The sequence below is a fragment of the Antedon mediterranea genome, chromosome 9 (genome assembly GCF_964355755.1).
Source record: "Antedon mediterranea chromosome 9, ecAntMedi1.1, whole genome shotgun sequence".
Lineage (NCBI taxonomy): Eukaryota > Metazoa > Echinodermata > Crinoidea > Comatulida > Antedonidae > Antedon > Antedon mediterranea.
The window spans coordinates 25,635,724-25,661,631 of NC_092678.1; the positions used below are offsets into that span (position 1 = coordinate 25,635,724).

The 25,908-nt window shown below is 34.1% G+C and overlaps 3 protein-coding genes and 1 long non-coding RNA gene across 12 annotated transcripts in view; 2 read left to right on the forward strand and 2 right to left on the reverse strand.

The window, feature by feature from the left end:
- LOC140058634 (uncharacterized) overlaps positions 1-25,908 on the forward strand; it is a 64,193-nt gene that overhangs the window by 1,866 nt on the left and 36,419 nt on the right. Inside the window, exon 2 of the long non-coding RNA XR_011847030.1 lies at positions 20,872-20,928. This is a non-coding gene — a long non-coding RNA (uncharacterized lncRNA). The remainder of the gene's footprint in view (positions 1-20,871; positions 20,929-25,908) is intronic.
- LOC140059217 (uncharacterized) lies at positions 177-15,077 on the reverse strand. 9 transcript variants are annotated; one of them, XM_072105086.1, is made up of 4 exons: positions 14,867-15,077; positions 6,894-6,951; positions 6,484-6,642; positions 177-3,272 (listed from the first exon to the last, which is right to left on the reverse strand). In XM_072105086.1, the coding sequence occupies exons 2-4, from the start codon at positions 6,937-6,939 to the stop codon at positions 2,926-2,928; spliced, it is 552 nt and encodes a 183-aa protein (XP_071961187.1). In that variant the 5' UTR covers positions 6,940-6,951; positions 14,867-15,077; the 3' UTR covers positions 177-2,925. The 9 variants fall into 9 exon arrangements, with proteins under 9 accessions (XP_071961187.1, XP_071961183.1, XP_071961186.1 ...); XM_072105082.1 differs by having other exon boundaries at positions 6,894-6,954; XM_072105085.1 differs by lacking the exon at positions 14,867-15,077 and adding an exon at positions 13,748-13,832.
- On the forward strand, positions 16,575-19,621 carry LOC140058629 (uncharacterized). Its single transcript, XM_072104322.1, has 4 exons — positions 16,575-16,774; positions 17,161-17,278; positions 18,117-18,290; positions 18,675-19,621. The coding sequence occupies exons 2-4, from the start codon at positions 17,176-17,178 to the stop codon at positions 19,604-19,606; spliced, it is 1,209 nt and encodes a 402-aa protein (XP_071960423.1). The 5' UTR covers positions 16,575-16,774; positions 17,161-17,175; the 3' UTR covers positions 19,607-19,621.
- LOC140058627 (succinate-semialdehyde dehydrogenase, mitochondrial-like) lies at positions 19,918-24,544 on the reverse strand. Its single transcript, XM_072104319.1, has 9 exons — positions 24,237-24,544; positions 23,912-23,995; positions 23,471-23,641; positions 23,049-23,165; positions 22,429-22,572; positions 22,119-22,262; positions 21,643-21,798; positions 20,997-21,166; positions 19,918-20,624 (listed from the first exon to the last, which is right to left on the reverse strand). The coding sequence occupies exons 1-9, from the start codon at positions 24,516-24,518 to the stop codon at positions 20,357-20,359; spliced, it is 1,536 nt and encodes a 511-aa protein (XP_071960420.1). The 5' UTR covers positions 24,519-24,544; the 3' UTR covers positions 19,918-20,356.

Genomic DNA, 25,908 nt, shown 5'->3' on the forward strand with positions numbered 1-25,908 from the left:
TATCCTTTCCTGTCAAAAACATCAATGAAAGCAAGTATTTAATTTATGGTTTTCATACATAGTTATAATGTGTTGTTAAAATCTACCAGCTGGAAAATTGTACAATAATTAAACTGGCATTAACTGAAAAATTTGTTTAAAAAAAATTGTTTGCATTATGATCATTGAGGCTTTCAAGAATAGAGTAATTGAATGGCTAGGAAACATTGTAATTACCAGTATTTCAATCAATTATTTTTCATATTTTATTTTTTTGACTAAAAAAGGGAATATATTGTAATATTGTGCCAAGTCCAATTGAATATTTCTTTTCTCACCCTCAAAATGAGTGGAATAATCATGCGCTAATTTTTATCTCTTTAATAATAATATATTCATTAATTAAATATTAATTAAATTATTTTAAAATTGGTATAAATTTGGCCAAGCTAAGCCAATTGCATATAAAAAAAACTGTGATGGTATTATGATACGTATTGGTGGTGCATGATGGGAAGACGTAAATGTTGGAAATCAGTAATTTCCTGTCTTGGTATGACGACGATGTCCAACTAAATCCTGTTGCACCTAGATCCTCTAATGTATAACATTATAAACAAATTTCAATAACAGCACCTCAGTTTTCCATTTTAATTTGCAGATTATATTTTAACATGAAATATAAGATTGAAATTAAACCATCGTTGTCATTCATGCATTGGACGGATTATTTCATTCGCCCCATAATTCATATTTTTATTATATTGCAAAAATGAATATGATAATAAAATATCGACCAAGTGTTTTTAAAATCTAATCTAATATGACAGAACAGTACACATAACTTTAATACAGAATACTGTACTTAGACCATATAAGCACGGTTCTTCTCTATTGTGCCTTCAAATTTACTACTGTAACTGTATAGACCAAAATATATTTTATAAGTAGCGTTTGTAAGTAACATTGTAGAAGATTTTTGTTCCTAAAAAATAATTTTAAAAATGTATTTATAGCAACATTGGAAATTTTATGATTACTCCGTTCATTAGTGGTTGTAATATACTGTACCAAACTACTTCTTTGTTGTACGGTTCAAATCTGACAATTAGTCTTTGTCAAAGGCACTTTCTGATTGTCTAGTAATCTAGTAGTATTTTATAATTTTTTGTAATCTTTGCATAAATTCTGAGTTTTAGAAAATGAGTATATTGATTTTGGTACAATATTCTACTCATCTCTGTGTATCCTACTTCATTGACTTGATGATAGTAATGATACTACAGTACTTTTAATTGGCTATCTCTCACAAAGTGTGGGGTTCAACCCTAAACTAAGTTATTTTATTACACCAATGGGAGGACAGTCACAACTTGCACCTTTTGGCAGCGTATCACCAGTTCTTTGAATTTGAATTTGAAATATTTTTTTTTTCATTATACTGGGTGACCTCTTCAGTATATAACATAATAATGATGCATTAACATGTGAAATCAATGAAAACCAAAAGTTTGAAACTTTAAATGTCATCATAATCATATAAACAGTCAGTTTACTTATCTGTCAGTTCGTGTTTAAAGTGCATTTTTGTACACTAAATGGGTGTTCTAGTTGCAACATTCTTTATCAATAAATACCAAAGCCTACCTAAGTCGTAATGGTGCACATTTTTATCTTTATATAGGCTACATAAGATGATGTTGACACCAAAATGTTATGTCTGTACATTTGGTGTTGTTGACCTTATTATTTAAAAAAGAGTCAAGTGTACCATTTTAGCGTAAGATTCTCGCCGATGTAATTCATCATTGTATCCAATCAGAACATTTCCTATTGTGGAAAACCATAGCTTTAATAGTTTTATCGAGACTTCCTTGATGTCCCTAACTGATGAGCGCTCACTGACTAAACCCAGAGCTTACAGGGGCCCCTGAGCAGAACCCAGAGGAAACTTACAGCCTTTAAAATATGTCAAAAAAAGGCTGAAAACATTGTTGAAGGGCCAAGTTGGTTCCTGAAGTAAGAAACTCATAAACAATAAACATTGCCCTTAACAATAACATGTACTTATTGATCTGCGGTTTATATTTTGACTTCGCTATCAGCTTTTTATGCTAAAGCATCATAACTCCACTTGTGAGAACATAGCCATAAACCATGTTGATTCCAAGAAATGATTTTCTCGTTCGTTCCACTAAATGCAAGTTGTATTCTGTGCTTTAATATCAAGTAGATCCATCATCAGGGAATTATACATTTTTAAACGTGTATTGGTGTAAAATATGAAAAATAATAAAGATGAAATAAAAATTTGAATAGGCCATTTTGTAATTTTAATTCAAGTTATTCAGTTTTTGTAAAAACAAAATTAACAAAAATTACAATTTTGCTTATAAAAAAAGCAAAAAAAAAAAATTACATTTATTTATTTATTTATTTATTACCATATTTACTGAGGGTAGCCTATCCAGTTCCTAATAGAACTGATCATTCAGGGCCCTCGACAATCCAATCCAGACAATAGGCTTCCCAGTCCAGTTTTTTCTTCAAATTTACTCTTAATCTCTGTCTACACTATCAAACTAGTTTGACAAAATAGTCTGATGTGCCCAAATATGGTAGTGATACAGTATACCCAAATATGGTAGTGATATGTCATTATCATGTCCATATATGGTCACATTTTTTGTATTGTGAATAACTATTAATGGCCTATTCAACAAATATTTGTTTTTTAAATAAATTAATCAAAAGCACCAATTTGATTTAAATATATCTACCTAATTAGCACATTTGTGTTATAATAATTGCATGTTATATTTTTTTAATATTATTTTTTTTATAGAAAATTCTTGATATAAATGATGAAAAAAGTGTCATTTTCAACGACTGTTTTTCATTAGACATCAAAATAAATGTTTGTTTTTTGCATTCTTTCAATCCTTTTCATGTGACGGTATCAACCATTTTGATTGTCTGTTTTCTAAACTTTTCTCTGTTAGATGTGTTCCTTTGGACGTGGTTATAGTTTGGTGGTTCCTCATCTATAATAGGCCTAGAAGAATTCACTTCAATTTCAGTTCTATTTTCATCATTGCGAACACTAATTTCAGCCGTTTCCATAGTTTCTATATTATCCACAGAATCACGATTGATCACAATATTTTTCAATAATTTAGTTTCTTTCTCTGAATTGAGTTCGGTTTCTATTTTCATACAAAGATTATAATCTGGTGGCGCTTCACTATTAGCAACAGCGTGGTGATGATCAGTTGATGAACGACGGATGGAATCTGAAATAGAAATGAAAATTAGTTTGATGATACAATTACAAGACTATATTAAAATTATCACAACGATATAAAACTAGATTGAATTAGCATACACTTAAGTAATTTTAGCTGGTATAGTTTGTGGATTATGCTGCCGAGTTAAATGCAATGAAGCATTGAAACGTGTAAACGGAATTCTCTAATTAAAAATAACCAAAAACCATAACTGATCACATCGCGGCGGCTCGTCAGAGTTCATCCATAGTACACTGCCCTCAAGATTGTACCCTATTTAATGGTGTTTGAGATAGATCTATACATAAATAAACTTCCAAGATTTAATGAAATGAGAATTATTAATTAAATTGTGTTTATTAAATCCTTGGGAATTATGATTCCCCTTTGGCGATTTCACAATCCATATGGAACTAAAGATGTTAGAATTTTGTATAGTAATGGAAATCCTGGTTAGTATACACAAATTATTTGTTCACATTATTGAATTAAATACAAAGATTGTATACATTATTTAATGAACAGCAAATTCATGTTTAATGAAGTTGAACCCCAGCAATATGATGCATATCTCGTCATTACCGCTGTCTGTCCTTGTACGCTTATTTCTGTTCCCTATTATTTTATCTACATCCTCTTCAATTTATATATTCGCAATGCTTTTTGAAGTACAGTAATCTTTATAGTAATAGGTTATGCCCGGAGTTTGTGTAAATACATTTGTAGCGGTATTCTATCATTTTTAATGGATTAGTATTAATAGACTTGGCCCAAGTCTGTAGTTATTGACTTTGTAGTAATTGTCTTTTTTATGTTAGTCCACCAAGTTAGATTTTCGATTTTTGTCTAAAAACTACAAATTGTAATTGATGAGCTCTAAGTATTGTAAGTATGAAATGCCATATGTGCCAAAATATTTATCTTTGTAGTTATTGTCTTTTTTATGTTAGTCCACCAAGTTTCAATGTTTGTCTGAAAACTACAAATTGTAATGTAATTGATGAGCTCTAAGTATTGTAAGTATGAAATGCCATATGTGCCAAATCATCTTTTTAATAATTACGTTCTAGAACCTAGACTATATTGTATTATCTGCAGTTCAGTATTCAATTATTATTACTCTGCCTGCACATGTGCCTGGGAACATCATCGACATCTGCGACGATCTGCAACTTTTGTTTTATTTCACATTTATGATTACACAGCTTTCATTAATAGTTGAATTATGATACTAAACACTTCAACTATGTTTTTGTTTTGTTGAGCTAGACTCTCAGTCTGTTTTTCATAACTATACATTCTCGCAATACCGGACACCCTTAGGCTAGGTTTTGGTTTTCTGGAAACTTGGAATTTGAGAGTAATATTGTTTTAGTTAGTTAGTTCCTCAATCATACTAGTACAGTAGTATCGGTAGCCATTATTGTATTTCTAATAAATTAAAAGTTAACAAAATACCAATAAATAAAACATTTGTGTTTTATACTTGATTTTAGATAAATTTAATATATTAATTATTTATATTACACCTAAATAAATTCCTGTCATTTGATTAAACGATTGTGGGTCACATGGTGTGCAATAGTACGCAGGTCACATGGTGTGCAATAGTACGCAGGTCACATGGTGTGCAATAGTACGCAGGTCACATGGTGTGCAATAGTACGCAGGTCACATGGTGTGCAATAGTACGCAGGTCACATGGTGTGCAATAGTATGCACTATTTAACAATTTATTAGAAATGTTCACCTGGTTTGTACTACTAAAAGTTGATTGGTTTGTTAAGAAATTTCTAACTCATATAGTAATTTCTTTTTACCATTTACCATTACATTTTTTATTCTTTGTTTTTTTATAAAAAAATTTAACTTTGCAAGCCAGTGACAATGACTACTGTAGCTGTGGAGGATTGTAAAGTAGTAACTAGAAAAAACTGTAATTATCAATTTAACAAAGCAATAGTACATTTCTATAGATCAATTAATTATATTATTATTATATTACAGTCCTATAATCCCCTGTAAGCCATTGTTCTTAACATGTGCATTTTCTATGTTGCTATACAAAGGCTGAATAAGCCTACAATGTAAATTATACAAGTGTCTAATTTTTGTAGTTTCCTGAGGTTACTCACTCTTCCCTGTTAATACAAAGGTTATCATTTAAAAGTTCATGTAATAAACATTTTAGAGCACCATATTCTTCTATTCCTGTTCGTATTAATGTGTTATCTGTCAGCATTCCTAGATACACATGATATTTTACACTATTAAAGTACTGCAATTTCTATTTTACAAACAAACTTTGTTCACCCAGTATGGTAAATACTGTAGATAAATCCTTGAATTGGTTATGCTTATTAAATATGTATAATAATAACCAACTACTCTCGTAGCATATAACAGATTACCTCTGGGAATTGATTTCATATTGCAATGAATTTTTAAATCTTTTATATAAAGCAACATTTTGAATTAACTTTTGAATTGATACCCAAAGGCCTATCCATATGTAGTAGGTAGCATTAGATGTATTAGTACATTCAATATGCCTATTACATGAATATAACGATTGATTAATTAATAGCAGGATCTAGTGTTGTCAGCAATGCTCAGTGGTGCATTACATTTTGGCTAACTCTTAAGAGAGAATCCTGTCTGGAGACAGTCATCATATTAATAATACTGGGTCTACTGTACCTTAAGGGACCCATATCTCATTAATTACATGTTTCCGCTTTACATTTTTTTGTTGTTTTTTTTTGTCGACTAACTTTATTTATTGTATGGAGGTTTTTTATTGCATGTATTATCTCGTAACCCCTCTCTTGATTGTGTACAAAACTGTTGATTATGTTGTCGAGATAAGAGAAATAAATGTTAAGGAATTATTAATATGAGGTCAGGGTAAAATTCTACATTCTTATTAATTAATAGGGGGTGGTCTTTAATGGTACCATTCTATATTAATAGGTCTATTTTAAGGACCGTCCTATTAATTAGTAGGGGTCTATAATGGTACCATTCTATATTAATAGGTCTATTTTAAGGACCGTCCTATTAATTAGTAGGGGTCTATAATGGTACCATTCTATATTAACAGTAGGTCTATTTTAAGGACCTTTCTATTTATTAATAGGGGGTCTACTTTAAGAACTAGGTGTGATTGCGACTTCAAGCTTTAACTAAAACTTTTAAAAAGTTTCCGAATACTTACGGACACTAACAAGCCTTGCAAGTCTTCTGGGTACGAAGCCTGCCCTCTGTTGTTGGCCTTGCTGTCGTTTACGCAAGACAGCCATTACTATTAAACAGAAAATGAGAAAGACACACACGCCACAAAGAGCTCCTATGATAATGGCTCCAGCTACTGATACTGAAATGGTAAAATATTGATTACAAAATCATAAATATTGCTGTTGATAAATTGTACCTGTAACTGATACAGTGATAGCAATTGAGAGATTGAATATAATTATGGATGGAGGGATTATTTGATTTTGATATAATATGTACAGTATTGTTTATGTAGTGTAAATACATTAAACCTATACAGTAAATTGTATTAATTAATAGGTCCTAGCTAGCATACAATTAATAGGTAAAATGTTAAAAATAAAAGCTTACAATTGGTTTTGTCTTCTGCTGGCGGCATTGAGACTGTGGCATCCATAATGCACTAGGCCTACTGATCAAAAAAAAATATATGGATTATTCACTGAATTGATTTGAATTGATTAATCTAATAATACAATACTTAGAAAATAATAATAGATAAACTAGGTCAGCAGACATCGTATCCTACACGCGTATCCGACCGCGGTGCGCTTGATCTTTACGCACTTCCGAAGCACATAGTGACGCGCACGTGCCTTGTATATCACGCGCGTACATAGCTTGTAGCAACGGCAGCAGCAGCGATACCACTGTTGTGGTAGCGGTACGTTACGTTACGATATTATTTATTATCATTTTAACAACGGGCTGGTACAAATAAAATTTGGTTACAGACGTGTACATCGACGATCTATACTCACGACCTTGCCAAAATCATGTCTTATACGACCGACAGTCACGTAAAGCATGTTTTATCGTTCGTGTGCACTAGATGGATGTCATTCATTTAAGATTGAATATAATCCCATCGATGTGCTATAGCGAGAATTCACCGTGCATCTGGTACTAGGAACTGTGTTCAGGACGTTCACCTAATGTGTTATAATGTCGTAATTTCGGAAGTCTAGTCATGCATATTATATTCCGTTGTGCGACGTCATCCATATCCATTAATAAATTATACTGACGACGGACGAAAAATATCAGTGGAATTGTCACAGTTCTCTAAACCATCGTAGTAGTGTGTCGTTTTGGACCGGATGCTCTTAAGCGTGGTTCCCACTAGCGACGCAACGCAAGGACGTAACGCAACTCAAGTGAATTGACCAATCACAAGCGATGGCTTATTCGCTTGTGAATGCTAACTGTCTATAACTTCGCTTGTCATTGGTTAAAACGCTTGCGTTGCGTGTACGTCCTTGCGTTACGTTCTAGTGGGAATAAAGCATTTAAGCATGGTATCCACTAGCGACGCAACGCAAGGACGTAACGCGCAACGTAAGTGATTTAACCAATCACGCGACGATGGATTATTCGAACAGTGGCTTGTCATTGGTCAACTCACTTGCGTTGCGCCTACGTTCTTCCGTTGTGTCTCTCTATGGGAACCACAATTTAGGGAGCGCGCGAAAAGTGGCCGATTCGCTCGCACGATCGTGTCGGCGTTGATACATCTATAAAAACATAGAGATATTATAGTGATAAAATAATAGCTCTATAATAAAAAACATATTCAATATTAAAACACACTTTAGTGAAATATTAAACTCGTGGCATTACAGTATATCATCATCATCGTGCCGGATGTGAATCAGAAATACAATCTTGCACTGAAAATTCAAGGCCGACGGCGTTATGTCAAAAATCGTTTCAGCAATAAAGAAAAAAACGTTGAAAATAATATTAATACCAGTATTTTTTTTATGTGATAAAACGCAGGATACGCACTGACCTCGACGAAGCGGGTAGAAGAATTCCAAGTTTAGTCGAACCCTCTCCACACGAATCTTTTTTTTTTCTGCTGCAGCTTTTCGGGTCGAAGCAGGTTTTGGTACGAAAAAATGGATTACTTCAACTACATACCATAATTAATGCGCGTTATTAATATGTCGGTTCATTGTTCACACCACCACGGCATTCGATACATGAACTATTAGGTCAGCCTGTATTAGGTCATGTACCGAATTCTTACGAAAACAACATCCGACACGTCATTAATGCTCATGAGTGTTGTATCCGTTACGCAATACCGTTCACAACATTTTGTTTACGAAATTAATGCGATGATGACCATTAAATATTAGTCTGAAATCTGTTGCCAAGCAACACGTACTTGGTTCGTAGAACAATTCGTTACTCATGACACGTGCCCGTGCGGTGCCATCTCCATCTAATGGAGCACTTAAGTAGGTTCTAACTCCAGGCTTGCTGGTGCGCGTTTACAACAGGCTTCAAATCATGTGTGCTGTCAGCCAAAAAACGGTAACATTTCATAAAATAAATACAAATTATTCTATAAAATGCAGCGATGGAATACCCTATTATTTTGGTAGCAATGAATATGTTGGTTGAATTAATTACGTTCGCGTCCAAAAAGCCCACCGGATTTCCGCAATTAATTTAATCGTCAAGGTCTGAACAATTAAAAAAGGCATAACAAAAATAAATTATTTGAATTATAAATGTTATTAAAATAAACACAAATGATATTGACAATTACCGTGCCTCATCGACAATTCGACGCACGCGTGCAAATGCCGTACCGTGCCATTGTGGTTCACATCGTGGTTCTAAGCCTATGTTTGTACGTTAACTGTAGATCAATCATATCCGTAATGTGTAAGACCATGCGAAAGATTATATTCGATGAAGTCGATTGCAATCTTCATTCTACACCCCTCCAAAATTCGAATAAGGGGGGGGGGGGGGGGGCCTATCTATAACTTACAGTACTAATGAAACCCAGTAGCTACGTACGTATGTATTATGGTGAATGTGTCCAAGTACCCGCCTAAATCCATGAATGAAACCACAGTAATTGCCAACACATCAATAATAATAACAATCGCTGTATAACACATCAGTTTCTATTATCATTTACATAACCTTCTTCAAAAATGCCAGTATACATATTCTAGCTTACCAATTCATGAATAATAGTATCGGCACTGCGAGTCCATTACAAACTATACCTCCTAACAACTCAATTACCGGCAGATAATTAGCACGGAAGGCATAGACGTACGTATGATGCCTTAGACAGGTTAGGGGCAATTAAAATACCAGTAAATGAATACTTTGCTGGCCTATGCTGTTATTTTTTTATTGACCCACATATCGACGATTCACGCGCGCGTATAGTTTAGCAAGTGGACTAACAAATGTACGGGTCGCACATTGACATAAATTAACAATATCCCGAACTGCGCCCCGTATTATAAATATTGATAAAACTACAGTACTGTACTTACTAAGTTTTCAAGCGCAAAAGTGGTTTCAATATCGGACAACCTATTTCCAACCTACCTACAAGTTCGAATCGAAAACGTGATATCTACCCTAATAATATCTCTCATATTTCGTGATTTATTTTGTCTCAAAACTTTCATACCGAAAGTTCACAAAACAGCAATATTGCAGGTAAACTCGTTACACCATCATGAGTCATTTAACAACTTTTTTTGGACACCGATACAGTTGTCCGAGCAGAAAATCTTGGATAATGGTCACTTTGTTTAAACCATAGAGATATTATAGTGAACTATAATATCTCTATGTTTAAACCAGACATTCTACAATTGTTTTTTTTTAATAAGATTATTTTTTAGGAAGATAATTTATTGGTTTATGGAACAGAATTGTGCTTTTATCAGTGATACCTAATTGGGAGTGTCCATGAGAGATATATATTTGTATAACAGGATTCTCTAGCGTGACCGTGAATTATATTTTATCTCAACCAACAACCGGTCTTACCACCAACCACCACAACAACAACACAATGTACAGTACCGGACAGTGGTAGGCCATAGAGATCTCTGTGAAGAGTAGGAGGCCTACTACGGGTCAGTCTAATTACCGAAAACAACCGAAAACAACCGAAAACAACCGAAAATAACCGAAAACAACCGAAAACAACCGGAAACAACCGAAAACAAACCGGAAACAAACCGAAAACAAACTTTAAAAAATCTAATTACCGAAAACAATTTTTTTTTTATGTCGCCCTCTATATTAATGATATATTGAAGTAGATAGCACTGCGTTATTACACGTGAGCCTTGGTAGGATCTGACGAGTATACGGCACCAAAATCAGGGGCGGATCCAGGATTTTGAAATAGGGAGGTGTGGGGGGGGGGGGGAGCAAAGGTAAAGTTTTCCCCTATGACATGTTCATTTCAAACTGAGAAGCAAAAAGCAAAGCTAAATACGTCAGAGGTGTTTTTTGTTTTATAGTAGGCCTATATACCCCCACCCCACAAATAATCCACTGAAAATTAATTAAATAGTCTATTATTTATTAAACTTTGTTATTCGATGGCCATATAACAGCTAGGAGGCCTACTAAGAAATTTGTAATGCCTGAGATGATCATTGTGGGTGGGTGGGTAAGTTTAGTTCTGATAAATGATAAGAAGTATTGGAACCATGGTGGGGCCTGTGGCGAAGCTAATTTACTCCCATGACACCCCTAGCTAGATGGCCGGAAATGGGTACTCTCGCGCGTAAAATTCATGAAAAATGGAACCTCATAACTCATATCATTTGACGTTATTTTAATGTTGATTCTTGAATTTATTTGTTCACTAAACGAATAACTGTAATTTATTTGAATGCAAATAGAGAGAAAATGATGCCTGTGCTCACGCATGAATTTGTTCAAAGTACTTGTTTCATTAAAAAATCACTTTGAAAGAAAGAGTATAGCTAGCTAGCCTTCTGGTGTAATGCCCAATTCACCACTAGACTTTACAAGTATTGTAATACAAATTAAAATCAAGGTTAAAATTAAAAAAAAAATATATAAAGTTAATAAAACATTTATTAAATAAGTTAAATTCTTAATTCCAGCAGTGTGCGTTTTAGAGAGGATTCATTTTAAGTCTTTTGCAGCGACAGCTTAATTTTGATTAAGTTGTTTAACAATTAAACGTAATGTTGTTTCCCCTGATTAATGAGTTAATGAATGTTTTTCTCCGTTGAAATATATATACTGGACCTACGGTTTATAGTCCTTATCCGAGAAGACTCGTCTAACCACCAGAACCACGGAGTGAGTGAGCCTCGAACCCCTGCCGATGTTATGGCTACGTAATTACTGTTCCACTGTCTTAACCGCTCGGCCACTCACTCCCTACGAATGTCTACTAATGTTGATTTGCAAAATTATTGGTTTAGGTTCCCGACCAAATCAACATTAAACTCAGATTTTCGCCCAGTTTCTAACCTTCATACCTTAGGTAAGATTATTCAGTATCTAACCATTTCCTGTCTACTTTATGAAACATATCAGTCGGTATAAATAATATAATAAATCTCATAGTACGGAAACTGCTCTATCGCGTTAAAAGTGATATATTATGTTGATGAAACCTGATAAAGGGTGATATATTATGCTATAGTTTTGGCAGTTTTTTTTTATCCTTTTGATACGATAGATCACGACATCCTGATCAGTCGTATGCAGAATGAATTTGGCATTACTGGCTTTTCTTTATTAATTGGGTAGATAGAAATAAAATTACTTCAGCATTACATAAAAGGGAGTTTTTTATTGGCGTCTTTCTTGATTTTTCAAAGTCAGTCAAATACCACAATACTTCTATCACAATTAATTGATTGGTTTAAAAGTTATTTATTATTTACCTCCGCCAAGGAGGTATCTCTAATCGATCGCGACGTGTGTCTGTTTATTTGATTGTCTGTCTGTTTGTTAGCAGAATTACTCAAAAAAGTTATTGCAAGAAATATGTGGCCAAGGACCACTCCATTACATTTGGAGGCAATCCGGACCACGGTCCCAATTTTTGACCACTTTTTAGTATTATTTTCAGACCTGCTAGTGTTAAAGCGAATTTACGATTTGCACCGAATAGAGGTGTTTTTCACATGTACAAACTGTTTTACATATAAACACAATATACACAAATAAACGTCGTAGAAGTGGTGTATTATTGTCATGCGGTAAGTACATTTGAAATCGCTGAAATTATACTATGTATTCGAGAACCATCCCTAGTTGTTAAAATTGTTATAAAATACTAAAAAATATTTTAGAAGTGATTATATCGAATTACAGTACTTAAAAATGCTTATATATTAAAATGCTTATAGGCCTATATTATGCGTGGTGCGTGTGAGTGTTAGGCTACTATTATGTAGTTTCTTTTATATTATATGTAGGAATACTTTAACTTTCCAACTTGTATCTTTAAAACCTTATTTCATGTTTTTTTCTTTATGATAATGTTTTATTTTTCAAAGGGTCTTACGACTACAGACAATTCCTTGTCTCTGTAAGATTCATGTAACATATATATTAAATATCTAACATATTGTAGATTCTGTAAGTAAATGCACGGTGTTATCATTGAGTTTGTACGATATTGAGTTACATTTTGTGCACACTTCCATTTCGTATGGTCTCTATCTCCTTGGCTTTGCGCGCGCGGTCTTGTTGGCTTTAGAAACACCTATCAATAGAGGGCGACATTAAAAAAATATACTGTAGAAATTTGTTTGGCGTGCGAGGTCAATATAGTAGCTGCATCAAATTTGTTTTCGGTATTTAGATATTGTTATTTTGTTTTCGGTTTGTTTTCGGTTGTTTTTGGTTGTTTATGGTTGTTTTCAGTTGTTTATGGTTGTTTTCGGTTGTTTTCGGTTGTTTTCGGTTGTTTTCGGTAATTAGACTGACCGGCCTACTACTACTAGTATTATGATCTAGTAGTATCTGATTATGATTAAGCAATTTATAGAACCGACACACTCCATTGTGTTTTATGGATTTATAATTTAATAGCACAATCCACAGCTATTGATACAATAAGGTACTCTGAATCTGACTCAGAGAGCAACACTTATAGCGCGACCGAATTTTAGTTAACGCCGTTTTGTACAACAATGAGCCATGTGTACTTCGGCACCAAAATACTGTATATCCAACCGAAACAAAGAATCCACAATAAAATAATAGTCTACACTACAGTATTATCAATTATATATTACCTCGTACACTACGGTATAATTAAGGCCTGTCTGGCCTATATACCACCATAGAGAGATATTATAATATTCACTATATATAATATCTCTGTATGAATACCACCACACCACTAACTTAGTCCTATTCGTCGTTCTTACCTGATTTCCTGCTTTCTATAAGTAGGATCGGATCGTACTTAGTACTTAGTAGTTGTTTAATGTCTACTGTCTGCCTGTACGTTATCTGAACACTAACCGATTGTTTATAACACTGTAATACCAGTACTGTAGTACGTCGTCTAAACATTGGAGTTACACATTTTGAATACAGTAACTGACTGATACCCTTTACAACCTGGTGGTATAAATGAAACCGGACACAGTTCACAGATTTTGAATAGCGACACTCTATAGGCCTAATAGTCGATCTTTTGTTTGTTGACATGCTGTTCGTACCGCTTGATAGGTTCACGGAAATATAATATTTTCCCCCTTTGTGCTGATATAGGAACCTTATCGGATATTATGACGTCACATTCGTGGTCCGGTAGAAATTGGAAATTGAGTAGTACTGTAATAATATATTATAATTAAATAATTATTTGTTGACTTTTCCATGACCTAGGCCTATGTTGATAACATTATATTGTTCACCAGTACCAATAAGAAGTCTGGTCACAGAAATTTAACTCATCACCATGGTTTTTCACTATAGTATTAATTATCGTCGGCCTTACATTTTACGCGTTCCGATTGCGCGTATCCCTTACGCGCGTAAGCGTGCCGCAAGTAATTCACCAATCACGACGCGATGGATCAAACTGTCCTTGTGATTGGTCAACTCACTTTCAAGTTAAACGCGCACGTAGATCAATGGGCTAAATAATCACCGAGTGACAGTAAATTGTCAACAACCGGCGCTTAGTCTGTTTAGTTTGGATTTTTAACTTAACCCGTACCGTATGTCTAGTCAAGTGTTTATTTATTTATGATGGTTTGTTTTGGGTAAACAAAGAAACCCGGCACTGATCAAGTTGTTTGATATAAGTCAAGTATAAGGGGAAAACCACAGATTTACAACAACTATACTATTCAGCTGAAGATAAGCGAAGCATTGGTAGGGTGGCATTATATTATCTAGTTTGTAGATCTAGAAAACTATATTATCTTATTCCCACATTTATGTTCCGCATCAACCTGTTGTTGCCACATCCCATAAACGCACTGAGTACGCCCCAGTTTGATTAAGTAAGTAACCACTAGAGATTTAGTACGTACCTACTGTCAATGCTCACGGGAATGTCAGTTCCATATTATTAAAACCTTCGAAAATAACTATGATCCATTCATATGTTACGCTTTCCTTCGAAGTTAAGTATGGTCCACACATGTAAGATCAACGCCTATAGAACGCGCTGTATGATATCAACTCCTAATAACAGGAGAAGCCTACGCGCACATCAGACGGAAATCCATCAATAAACCGTACTTGTAGACTATGAGCGTAACCATTGAATCAGCAACCACAGAAATGAATTTAGAAGTTCGATATTAGCGTCTTAGAATTATTAGAATATTATGTATGATATCAGAGAGGCGCATAATGAACGTTAAAATATCGTTCAATATAAGATTCGATTTGCCACGCATGATTAATGCACATAGCACGCGAGATAATCGCGTGTTTTTAGAGTAAAATTCGTGGCTTAAATTGCTGGGCAGTGCTTAAATCATGAAAGGTCTTAAGAACTAACTTGTTAATTAGCATGACTCTAATAGGTGATCGATTTCAATGAATATAATACGCAACTTATCGGAATATGTCAGACAATAAATAGGTGGCGCTCTAATAACAATTGATTGTATCACGACATAGGCCCCTGCAGATATCGTTTGTGTTTTGTCACCAAAAATCATGTAATATCAGGGAAGAGTGAATACGCGAGTGTAATTTCACTTTTTCATTGCAGTATCAATCATCCTTAATATCAGGGAAGAGTGAATACGCGAGTGTAATTTCACTTTTCCATTGCAGTATCAATCATCCTTAATATCATCAGGGAAGAGTGAATACGCGAGTGTAATTTCACTTTTCCATTGCAGTATCAATCATCCTTAATATCAGGGAAGAGTGAATACGCGAGTGTAATTTCACTTTTCCATTGCAGTATCAATCATCCTTAATATCAGGGAAGAGTGAATACGCGAGTGTAATTTCACTTTTCCATTGCAGTATCAATCATCCTTAATATCAGGGAAGAGTGAATACGCGAGTGTAATTTCACTTTTCCATTGCAGTATCAATCATCCTTTATATCAGGGAAGAGTGAATACGCGAGTGTAATTTCACTTTTCCATTGCAGTATCAATCATCCTTAATATCATCAGGGAAGAGTGAATACGCGAGTGTAATTTCACTTTTCCATTGCAGTATCAATCATCCTTAATATCAGGGAAGAGTGAATACGCGAGTGTAATTTCACTTTTCCATTGCAGTATCAATCATCCTTAATATCAGGGAAGAGTGAATACGCGAGTGTAATTTCACTTTTCCATTGCAGTATCAATCATCCTTACTAATTGAATTAGAAGAATACAAACATTATGAGAAAACAAACTAACGAACGAAATATTTTAAATCGTCATACTTTGCTTTAGAGTGTTTGTAAGACGTTTACGTTTTACGGTCATAACTTTAAATTGGTGACAATTGAAAATCACAGAATGTAACTGAATTTTGGGAAAATTTTAAATTAAAAATACAAATTTGAATATACAAATTAATATTCCGTACTTTTAAACCTCATTTCAAAATTTACAAAAACCAAGACAGTTCTATTAATACATTTTACAAACCCACGTAGACCGACCATAACAAGAAAACTTTTTATAGAAACACACTCACTAATGACAGAAAACTTCCGGCTTTGAAGGATTTAAAAAGTATCGTACAGTAGTCAGATAAGTAACCGTATTTTAAACGTCATTACAGGAGGAAGCAGCCTTCCTTTATTCGTTAAACGAGTTCTTTTTCTAGCAATGACAACATTGCATTGCACAACGTGTATCGACTAGTCTCAAATCAATTTAAATAACTTCAGACGAGGTTCACTGCTACAACTACCTTCCAATTTATTTTAGCTGGTTTTCGTTTTTTCCAGAGATAGTAAATTTATTCCTCTTTTGGTAAGTACAATTTTATTTATTCCAAATATATTTATAAAATCGAATGATTTTACAAACTTTTCTGGAGCTCGTCTATAAATTTCGATGTTTCGTGATTTAGACGTTCATAAACTTCTAGCGAGTAAATTTATTATTTCGTTTGTACGTAATTCAAAACGATTGCTATAAATTCAAATATTATTTTCTAAATTTTACCAGAGCCCGCCTAAATGTTCATATTTTGTGATTAGACGTAAAATTATACACGATAGGTTATAGGCTACATGGCCTACTTTTGCATTATAAGTTTTAATTTTAATCCGTTTTTACGACAGTTTAAGTCGCATATAGTAGTTGTGTTGTGGCTTAATGTATTTTTATTTATAATATTTAAAATTTGTTTCTAGGAGGATTTCCAAAAGATGGGTGATAGGGAATGTTTTTGTGAGAATGGGGGTACATGTACGTCGTCTGGGTTGTGCTTTTGTGCCTCAGGGTTCAAAGGGAGCACATGCCAATACGCTGGTAAGTCGTCGCTGTTATTTTATTCCAAGCCACACAACCTCCAAATTATATTCGGGAACAAATCGTGATCGATCATGTTTGTGTATTTTCCAATACAAATTTCCAACGAATTGTCATGGCCTCGGTTACACACAGTGGAAAGGAAATGACAGTCCAAACCTGCAGGAAATAATACATAAACTATTTGTTCACATTTCGAATGCGATTATCTTTCCTTATTTTATGGTCGGAATTTAATATTTACTTTCAACATTAATTAGTCTTTTGTTCTCACACACAAAAAAAGACATACGTTTCACGCGTGATTTGCACGCGGTACGCATCAAAACGCAGCAATCTAAACGAACGCGTAATTTTTAGATACGACGATCGCCACAAACCGACACATTACGCCTCATATGCAAAACCAAAATAATTACGCAATTAAAATATTTTTTATGAGTCCAAAGTATTTAACGGTGGTCTATACGCGATTTGTCATCAACTTATTTTATTGGTAACGTTATAGCGCCCCCTAATGGTTGGTTGTGTTTTAAAGAGTATTTATAGTCCCTCTATTGTTTGGTCACAACTTCAACTTGAAAAAAGTTTGAAGACGCGAAATTGCTCAGGTTAGGCATGGACCTAATTAATATGTTTGGGATAAAAAAAAGGATGATAAAAAAAAGGGGAACAAAGGGGGAAAAAGAGGTTTTTTTTGTTAAAAAAAAAAAAAAAAAAATAATGTTTAGATTGCTGAAACATGTGTTGTAATGTAGTATATAATAGAGATTACTAGAGAAACTTAACTTTTGTTTTTCTCTCATCAGATGATAATATCTCGCACTTTCTTTTTCAGATGAAGTTTCTGAAAACACAGCATCTAAAACACTGGAGATAATTATCGTAATTGGTGCTATAATTTTCTTCATGATCAATGGTCTGTGTTGGCTATTTATTTGGTATAAACGTAAACAACAAATTGAAAATGAGGGCATTTCACTTGATGTGCTTAACCGATGGGTCAGTGTTCGTAAGTACACATTAATTAAGTTCATTCTAGATAAAAACTTTGCTTTTAAATAGATCCATTTAACTCCTAACTTAGTTTACCCTCCTTCTGCACACTTTCCGATGGGTCAGTGTTCGTAAGTACACATTAATTAAGTTCATTCTAGATAAAAACTTTGCTTTTAAATAGATCCATTTAACTCCTAACTTAGTTTACCCTCCTTCTGCACACTTTCTTTCATTGTAAATGTTATGTGTATGCAGAGAAACATTAAAAACAAAGATCGAAACAAACTAGATACAAAAAATTTCCCTGAAGAAAAAAAAGAATACTTTTATTAAATTTTTATTTACGTAACAGACTTTCTTTATTGTATATAATTTAAAAATTCAATTTCTCCGACAGATGCAAACCGACAACAGTCATTGGACCAGAATTCACGTATAATGGCCGATCTCGACATTCCACCAAATTACGAAGATTGGCAGAATGGTTCACCAGGCACGCCTGTTGTCTTACCCGGTTACTTAGTATCACATGTGCAACACAAAGACAAGCGTTCCTACTCTTTACCAAACACCACAATATTTGTACCGGGATACTACCAACCACCGACAGGCACCAGTGACCAAACTCCAGGATTCTCAACGCCTTCAACCCCAGTGATTTTACCTGGTTGGTGCAGCACACCGAACAGCTCAACGTCATCACCCTCGACTCCGGTTATTGTACCTGGAGTTATGGCGCCTGTCAAGTTGTCAACAGACTCGCGACAAAGCTCCTCGCAAAGTACTCCAGATTCGTCAGGTGTTCCTAACGGTGTTCTGTCACCTTTAGCTCGATTCTGGAAGAAGACGTCTCCAAATAACCGATCAATGGATGCAGCATCGCCAAATTCACCAGTTTTTCCGGTAACAATATCTCCGCTTGTAACATCCGGGGTTAAAGTTGATACGCAGCAACAAAACTACATCACAACTCCGACAAAGTCTTCACGATTGTTTAAAAAAAAATCTAGCGTTTTAAAATTATTTATACCGCCCCATGATGCAAGTTGTTCAGTGGTGGACGAATGTGAAACTGCTCCGGCATCCTTTGGCAAATCAAAAGGAAAAAGTCGTGGAAAGAAAATGTTAAAAAAGACTAAACATGTAGATGAAAGTGGAATTGGAATTACATTATTGGTAGATCCTAAAAAGGAGGAAACAAAAAAGGAGGAAACAAAAAAGAAAGAAATTAAAAATGAAGACACAACAAACAAACAAGAAACAAATGAAGACACAAATTGTGAAGAAAAAAAATGTGAGGGAACAAATTGTGAGGACACAGGACTTTAAAGAAAATGTACATATGTTTCCTCCTCAACATATTTTCTGAAGAAACATAAAACTACAAAAAACTATATGTCTAAATGTCAATTTATTATCAGCTGTTTCCATGATTTACAATTTTTATGGAAAATAATAAATAATACTTACTTGAGTTGACATCCTTAGCAAGGATCCTAACCAACAAAAACTAATAATAGGCCTACATTTAATAAGTAATAACTTTAATAAACAAGTACTGTACTTTTAATAAAATTCCCCTCATATCATTATGAGAAAATCAAGTTTTTAAATTCAAACTGAACTAAACATTAATCTTATACCATAAATGTATATAATGTAAAGTAATACAAAAAAAGATGAATACTTCAATGTTTGTTTAATTATACAATTTTTATAATTTGTAAATTGTTATGTAAAATAAATGGAGTTTAAGTACATGATGTCTTTATTCTAAATTTTTGTGAACAGTAATAGTGTAATTGTCAGTAATCTTGTACAATGAATGCTGTTTTTCAAATCGAAATCTGCAATAATACCATGAAATAAAAAAGTAAACAAGTATGCTTTATATAATGTTTACAGGGAATATTTTGGAATATATATGATACTTGGGATTATAACTTGAGTCTGTTCTGATTTTATTTTATTTATTTTATTGTTTCATATGTTTTTATCGTATGTATCTGTGTGACTCTAGTTTTAATCAAGTAAATCAATCAATCGATATAATTTATAAAAATATTAGTATTAATAATCTTAATGTAACCCTCCAAAGCAAGCATACTTAATGTTAAGATATTCATCTATACCATATTTTGATCCCTCCCTACCCAAGCCAGACTCCTTAATTCCCCCGAAGGCAATGTTCATAGCGGATAGCACCGATTCGTTGATGCCGACCATTCCAACCTCTAGGTCCTCAGCCACACGCCAAATCTGTTGGATGTCTTGTGAGTAGAAATAACCTGCAAGACCCATCCTGGTAGAGTTGGCAATTAATAGTGCTTCTTTTTCTTCCTTAAATCTTTGAAGAAATAAAAGAACAAAAGTTAATGTTTCATCTCTAAAGCTCTGTCTACACTTTCAAACTAGTGTGATATGCCCAAATATGTTAGTGATATGACATCATCATGTCCATATATGGGCACATCATATTTTTCAAATAAAGTTTGATAGTGTAGATTCAATGCAATAATCCATTAACCGATTTGTTGTTTTTAATTTATAATGTTTTGTTTATTATAATATCCATTATATTTTATACCTTGCAGCCCAGCCATTCTTTAAATGAACTGTAAGACTGTCTCAACAAACAATTGCATCTTGAGGTATGTGTCCTTTTTTAATTCATAATTCCATACAAGAAATGTCAATACATTTGTTTACAGTGTCTTACTTTATTACTGGGGCTAGAGGTCCAAATGTCTCTTCTCTGCAAACCGCCATTTCTTGATTAATGTCACGTATTACTGTTGGACTGTAGAAAGCCGGCCCTTTAGCGAGCCGTTCTCCACCAATCAGAACCTTCCCTCCTTTTTCTACCGCATCTTTCACATGTTTATCCACCTAAAAACAAATATTGTTTTAGTATTATAACTTTAAACTTAAATTAGGATAATAATATATAAGATTTGTAAAGAGCACATATCCACTAAAATGCTCAAGGCGCTGTGGACTAGATGTTACACTTTCAATAACATGCTTCTTCCCTAAGGGTCTCTTCATGTCCTGCAGCTACTTACGGCGCTTTATCTTCTGTCCACGACACAGTGGCTGAGTGTAAACTAGTACACCGGGGTAACCCCCCTACTTGTCTTTGAAAGATGTACTAGGTTCTTTAAGTGTGTGTACACTGGACCTATGTTTTATAGTCCTTATCTGAGAAGACTCGTTCTACCACCAGAACAATGGAGCGAGAGAGCCGTGAACCCTTGCCGATATTTGACTATGGATTACGGTTCCATTGTCTTAATTGCTCGGCCATACACCTCACTAGTGATGTTGCCATTGTCATAACTGTAGCTCCATCAATGGTACCTAACCTTATCTACTGCCTTTTCATTGATCAAAGGTCCATGTGTAGTACCATCTTCCAAACCATCGCCTACAACAAATTTCTCGACAGCTTTTGTCAGCTTCTCACAGAACTCGTCATAGACTTGGTCTTGAACTAATAAACGGTTCGCGCTTATGCACGTCTGTTAAATTAAAAATGAATATTTGGTTTAATTATAATATTGATATTTTTTTTAATTGTTTATCTTTATTTAAATTCAAAATTAAGAATTGTTTGTAATTGATTCTTGTGGACCTTGTCGATGTTCTTTTGTCTTGTCTTGTTTATGTATGTTGATTGCGAAAAAAAAAATTACGGCAAACCCAACAATTATGATCAGTAGTAAGAACACTATTTATTGTGCTTTTAATTTTGTTATCTGTTCAAATATACAACTATGATTTGGTTAGTAAGCTGAATCTAGGCGTTTAAATTAAAAGGTAAATCTAGGTGTTCAAATACCTGGCCTGATCCTCTAAACTTTGAGGAAACTGCACCCGCTACGGCAGCATTCACATCGGCTGAATTAAACACGATGAACGCCGCATTCCCACCTAGCTCCATTGAAACACGCTTCATTGTGTCCACAGACTGCTTCATCAAGATCTGAATAAAAATATACTAAATATGGTAGTGATATGCCCAAATATGGGCACATCACACTTTTTTGTCACATAAAGTTTGATAGTGTAGACAGAGCTTTAGAAATTGACATAAACAAGCATAATCTACAACACAACTTGTGAAGATTCAGCATATTGTGGTAACTTACCTTCCCTGTCTCAGTTGACCCTGTAAATGATATTTTAGAAACTTTAGGATTTCCACAAAGAACTTTGCCAACCTCTGCTGCATGCTTATGAGAGCAAGTCACTACATTGAGTACACCAGCAGGAATACCAGCTTGTTCCGCATACTGTAGCAAAATCACAATGAAATTAATAAGATGTATGCATTGATATTCCGCATACTGTATCAAAAGCACAATGAAGTTAATAAGATGTATGCATTGATATTCCACATACTGTATCAAAAGCACAAGGAAATTAATAAGATGTATGCATTGATATTGATAATTTATTGGTTACTCTCCTTTGAAATGGAAGAACACGCTTGTAACAAAAGGTTCGAAGTCATACAGTAGTTTGTAATGGCCAAATGATACTGATAGTGTGTTTTAAATGTTCTGATATAAGTAGGCATCATTATGTGGTATATGTTTTAATCTACCATATCCAATGGTTGTTAAGTAAAGGAATGATTTGAATTTTTTTTTTCATATCAATTTCAGCTTGTAAATATGTATATGTTTGTATGATGTCGTATGTTTAAGCGGATATTAGCATTGATGGCATTTGCAGCAATAAAGAAATTGAATTAAATTGAAATTACATGACAGGTAGCAAGAGCCGACAGTGGCGTGTCTTCAGCTGGTTTGACAACTACCGTGCATCCAGCGGCCAATGCTGCTCCTACTTTCCTTAGAATCATTGCATTTGGGAAATTCCACTACAATCAATAATAACACATAGATTTAGAGTTATAGAGTTATGATACATGATTTTGTCTATAGGGCTGCCCATTAAAAATCACTATATTCTGTAAATTTGATGAAAATAGGGACCCGGCAAATAGGGACCCGGCAAATAGGGGACCAATAAAATCCAGGGACCAATAAAATCCAGGGACCAATAAAATCCAGGGACCAATAAAAATCTAGGGACTAATAAAATCCGGGTACCAAAAGTCTGTAATTGGGGTTAAGACATATTGAGTGATTACTTAATATATAGAATTGTTAAGTTTCAACATACTGGTGTAATTATACCACAAACGCCAACTGGTTGTTTGAGATGTAGTTGCCTCTTGGATTTGAACCCAGAGGGCAGCACATCACCATACACTCTCTTGGCCTCTTCTGCAAACCACTCCACAAATGATGTTCCATACATTATTTCTCCTCTAGCCTCTGTAATTGTTTTCCCCTATAATTAAAATAGGAAATATAAATAAGTATTTACTATTCATACTGTAGCTCATAAGAAGCTCTGTCTAAACTCTCAAACTTTATTTGACAAACAAATGTGATGTGCCCATATATGGAAATGATGTCGTCATATTACTATCATATTTTAGCACATCACTTCCCTATTTAGGCATATCACACTTTTTTTGTCAAACTAGTTTGATAGTGTAGTTTAGCAGTTAAAAAAAGAAATGGTAAAAGAAAATATTGATTATAAATGGATACTTACATTTTCAGCTGTCAATATTTGAGCCAGTTCTTCTTGGTTGTTTGTCATTATTGTGTACCATTTCTTTAATAGTTTACTCCTATCCTGAAATCAAATATATTTATATTCATAATATGATGCAATTTATCTCTGTACAGTCTCAGGGCCATAGCTCGCCTCGTCCGAAATTTTCAGTTTTCAAAACCCACCCCATTCCCCAAACACAGCTTGTCGTATTTTATATTAATAATTATATTTAATTTAAAGCATCTCTGCCTTTTTGTCTGTTTTTAAACTCTCGCTACTGCCTTCAATATTTTTATATTTAAAAACTTAAACAACATACAAAGGCTGTGTAGTCTTTCCATTGTTTGAATGCTTTAGCTGCATGGTTAACTGCTGCTTCTGTTTCGTTCGCTGTCATGTCAGCTACTTCTGAAATCAGTTTCCCATTTGCCGGATTCTTAACTGGAAATGTGCTGCCATCTTCTGCGGGGACCCATTTACCGTTGATGTAGGCGTTGCTGAGGGCAAGTGTCATGGCCGATCGTGATGACTTGCATATTGACGTCATAGACCTAATTGTCAATATGTTGTTGAAAAGTTTGTGTGACATTTTTCCGATCATTTTTACATCTGAAAATAATAACTATATTGTTTGTGAACTTGGTTACATATTTCAAAAAACGTCTTAAAAAAAACAAATAATAAATTTATAGATCATCGATTTCTTTCTTGTAATTGTATGGTCTTTAGCCTTCCTTCTTGCACACATCGAGTGTTAGAAGTTATGTGCTAGGCCTAGAATAACATGATTCACTCTCATCATCTAGGATGAGAGTAACTACGTACTACTCTCTAGTGGAGTTTAAGTTTACCAAATGGGTGGAGTAGGAAATGGATTCTAATAAAGTCCCTAGCCTTTACACTAATATTGGATCAAATCTAGATCTTGAAATTGATCATAATACTAAAACTTCATCTATCTCAGTGAGTAAATGTTGAAATTACCAAAAGCCCTGTTAGTGTTATGTTGCAAACTTTCACCACACACCATCTACAAACCTCTGCACATTTAGGCCATAAGCAGTAGCTCAAAAGATGCCTAGAACATGGATTTCGTTCCCACCTCTTGGATCTACATTTTGAAAGTTGATATTGTGAAATGAATATGTTACACATACTATATCAAAAGTTCTCCATGAAATACTTGTACACTTTTGAGCAATGGCCTCTCAAAGGTACCCCACTACTGCAAAAAAGGCACTTTTTGAGGTCTGGAGGTACTTTTATGGGCCAATATCTTTAAAAGTCTTTGTCCAAATGCAATTGTCTTTTCTCTGTGAGTAGTCCAGTATATTGTGAACACTTATCCAAAATTTAAAATTTAAAAAATAAGTATTTTGTATTTGAGGAAAACTGAAAAATTACAATTATTTAGTTGTAATTGCACTTTTCAAGATGTTTAAGACACAATATCTTCGTAACTAATTGACATACCATATTTATATTTTTTTCCCAACTATTTGAGAGGGTTGTTAAACAAGATTCAAAGTTTCAGCTTGTCAGCTTCAGGGAGGTTTTATTTATGAAGATGCAAAAACTGAGATTTGGCCAATTTTATAGATAATTTTAATATCTTTTAGTCGTTTTTTGAGCAGTTATATTTTAATAATCAACTCTCACTATGTATTTATATTCATGCAATGGGTATCCTAGTGAGTTAGTGACACACAAGTGAAGTTTCAACGCAAAAGAAATTATTATGCAATAATATGATAGTAACTTACATTGCATTTTTTTTGTTTTTAGTGCCAATTTTGTGTGAACTCGACTCAAACCGTAAAAGGCGCCTGAATAAATACTATGCCTTTTCTGTACAACTACCCGAGAGGGTTGATAAACAACCTTTTCAAACCAGCTTGATGATTTTTTTTATATAGGATGATTTTTTTTATATAGGAAGATGCACTGCACCAGCTGAGAATTTGCAAATTTTATAGATAATTTTGATGTTT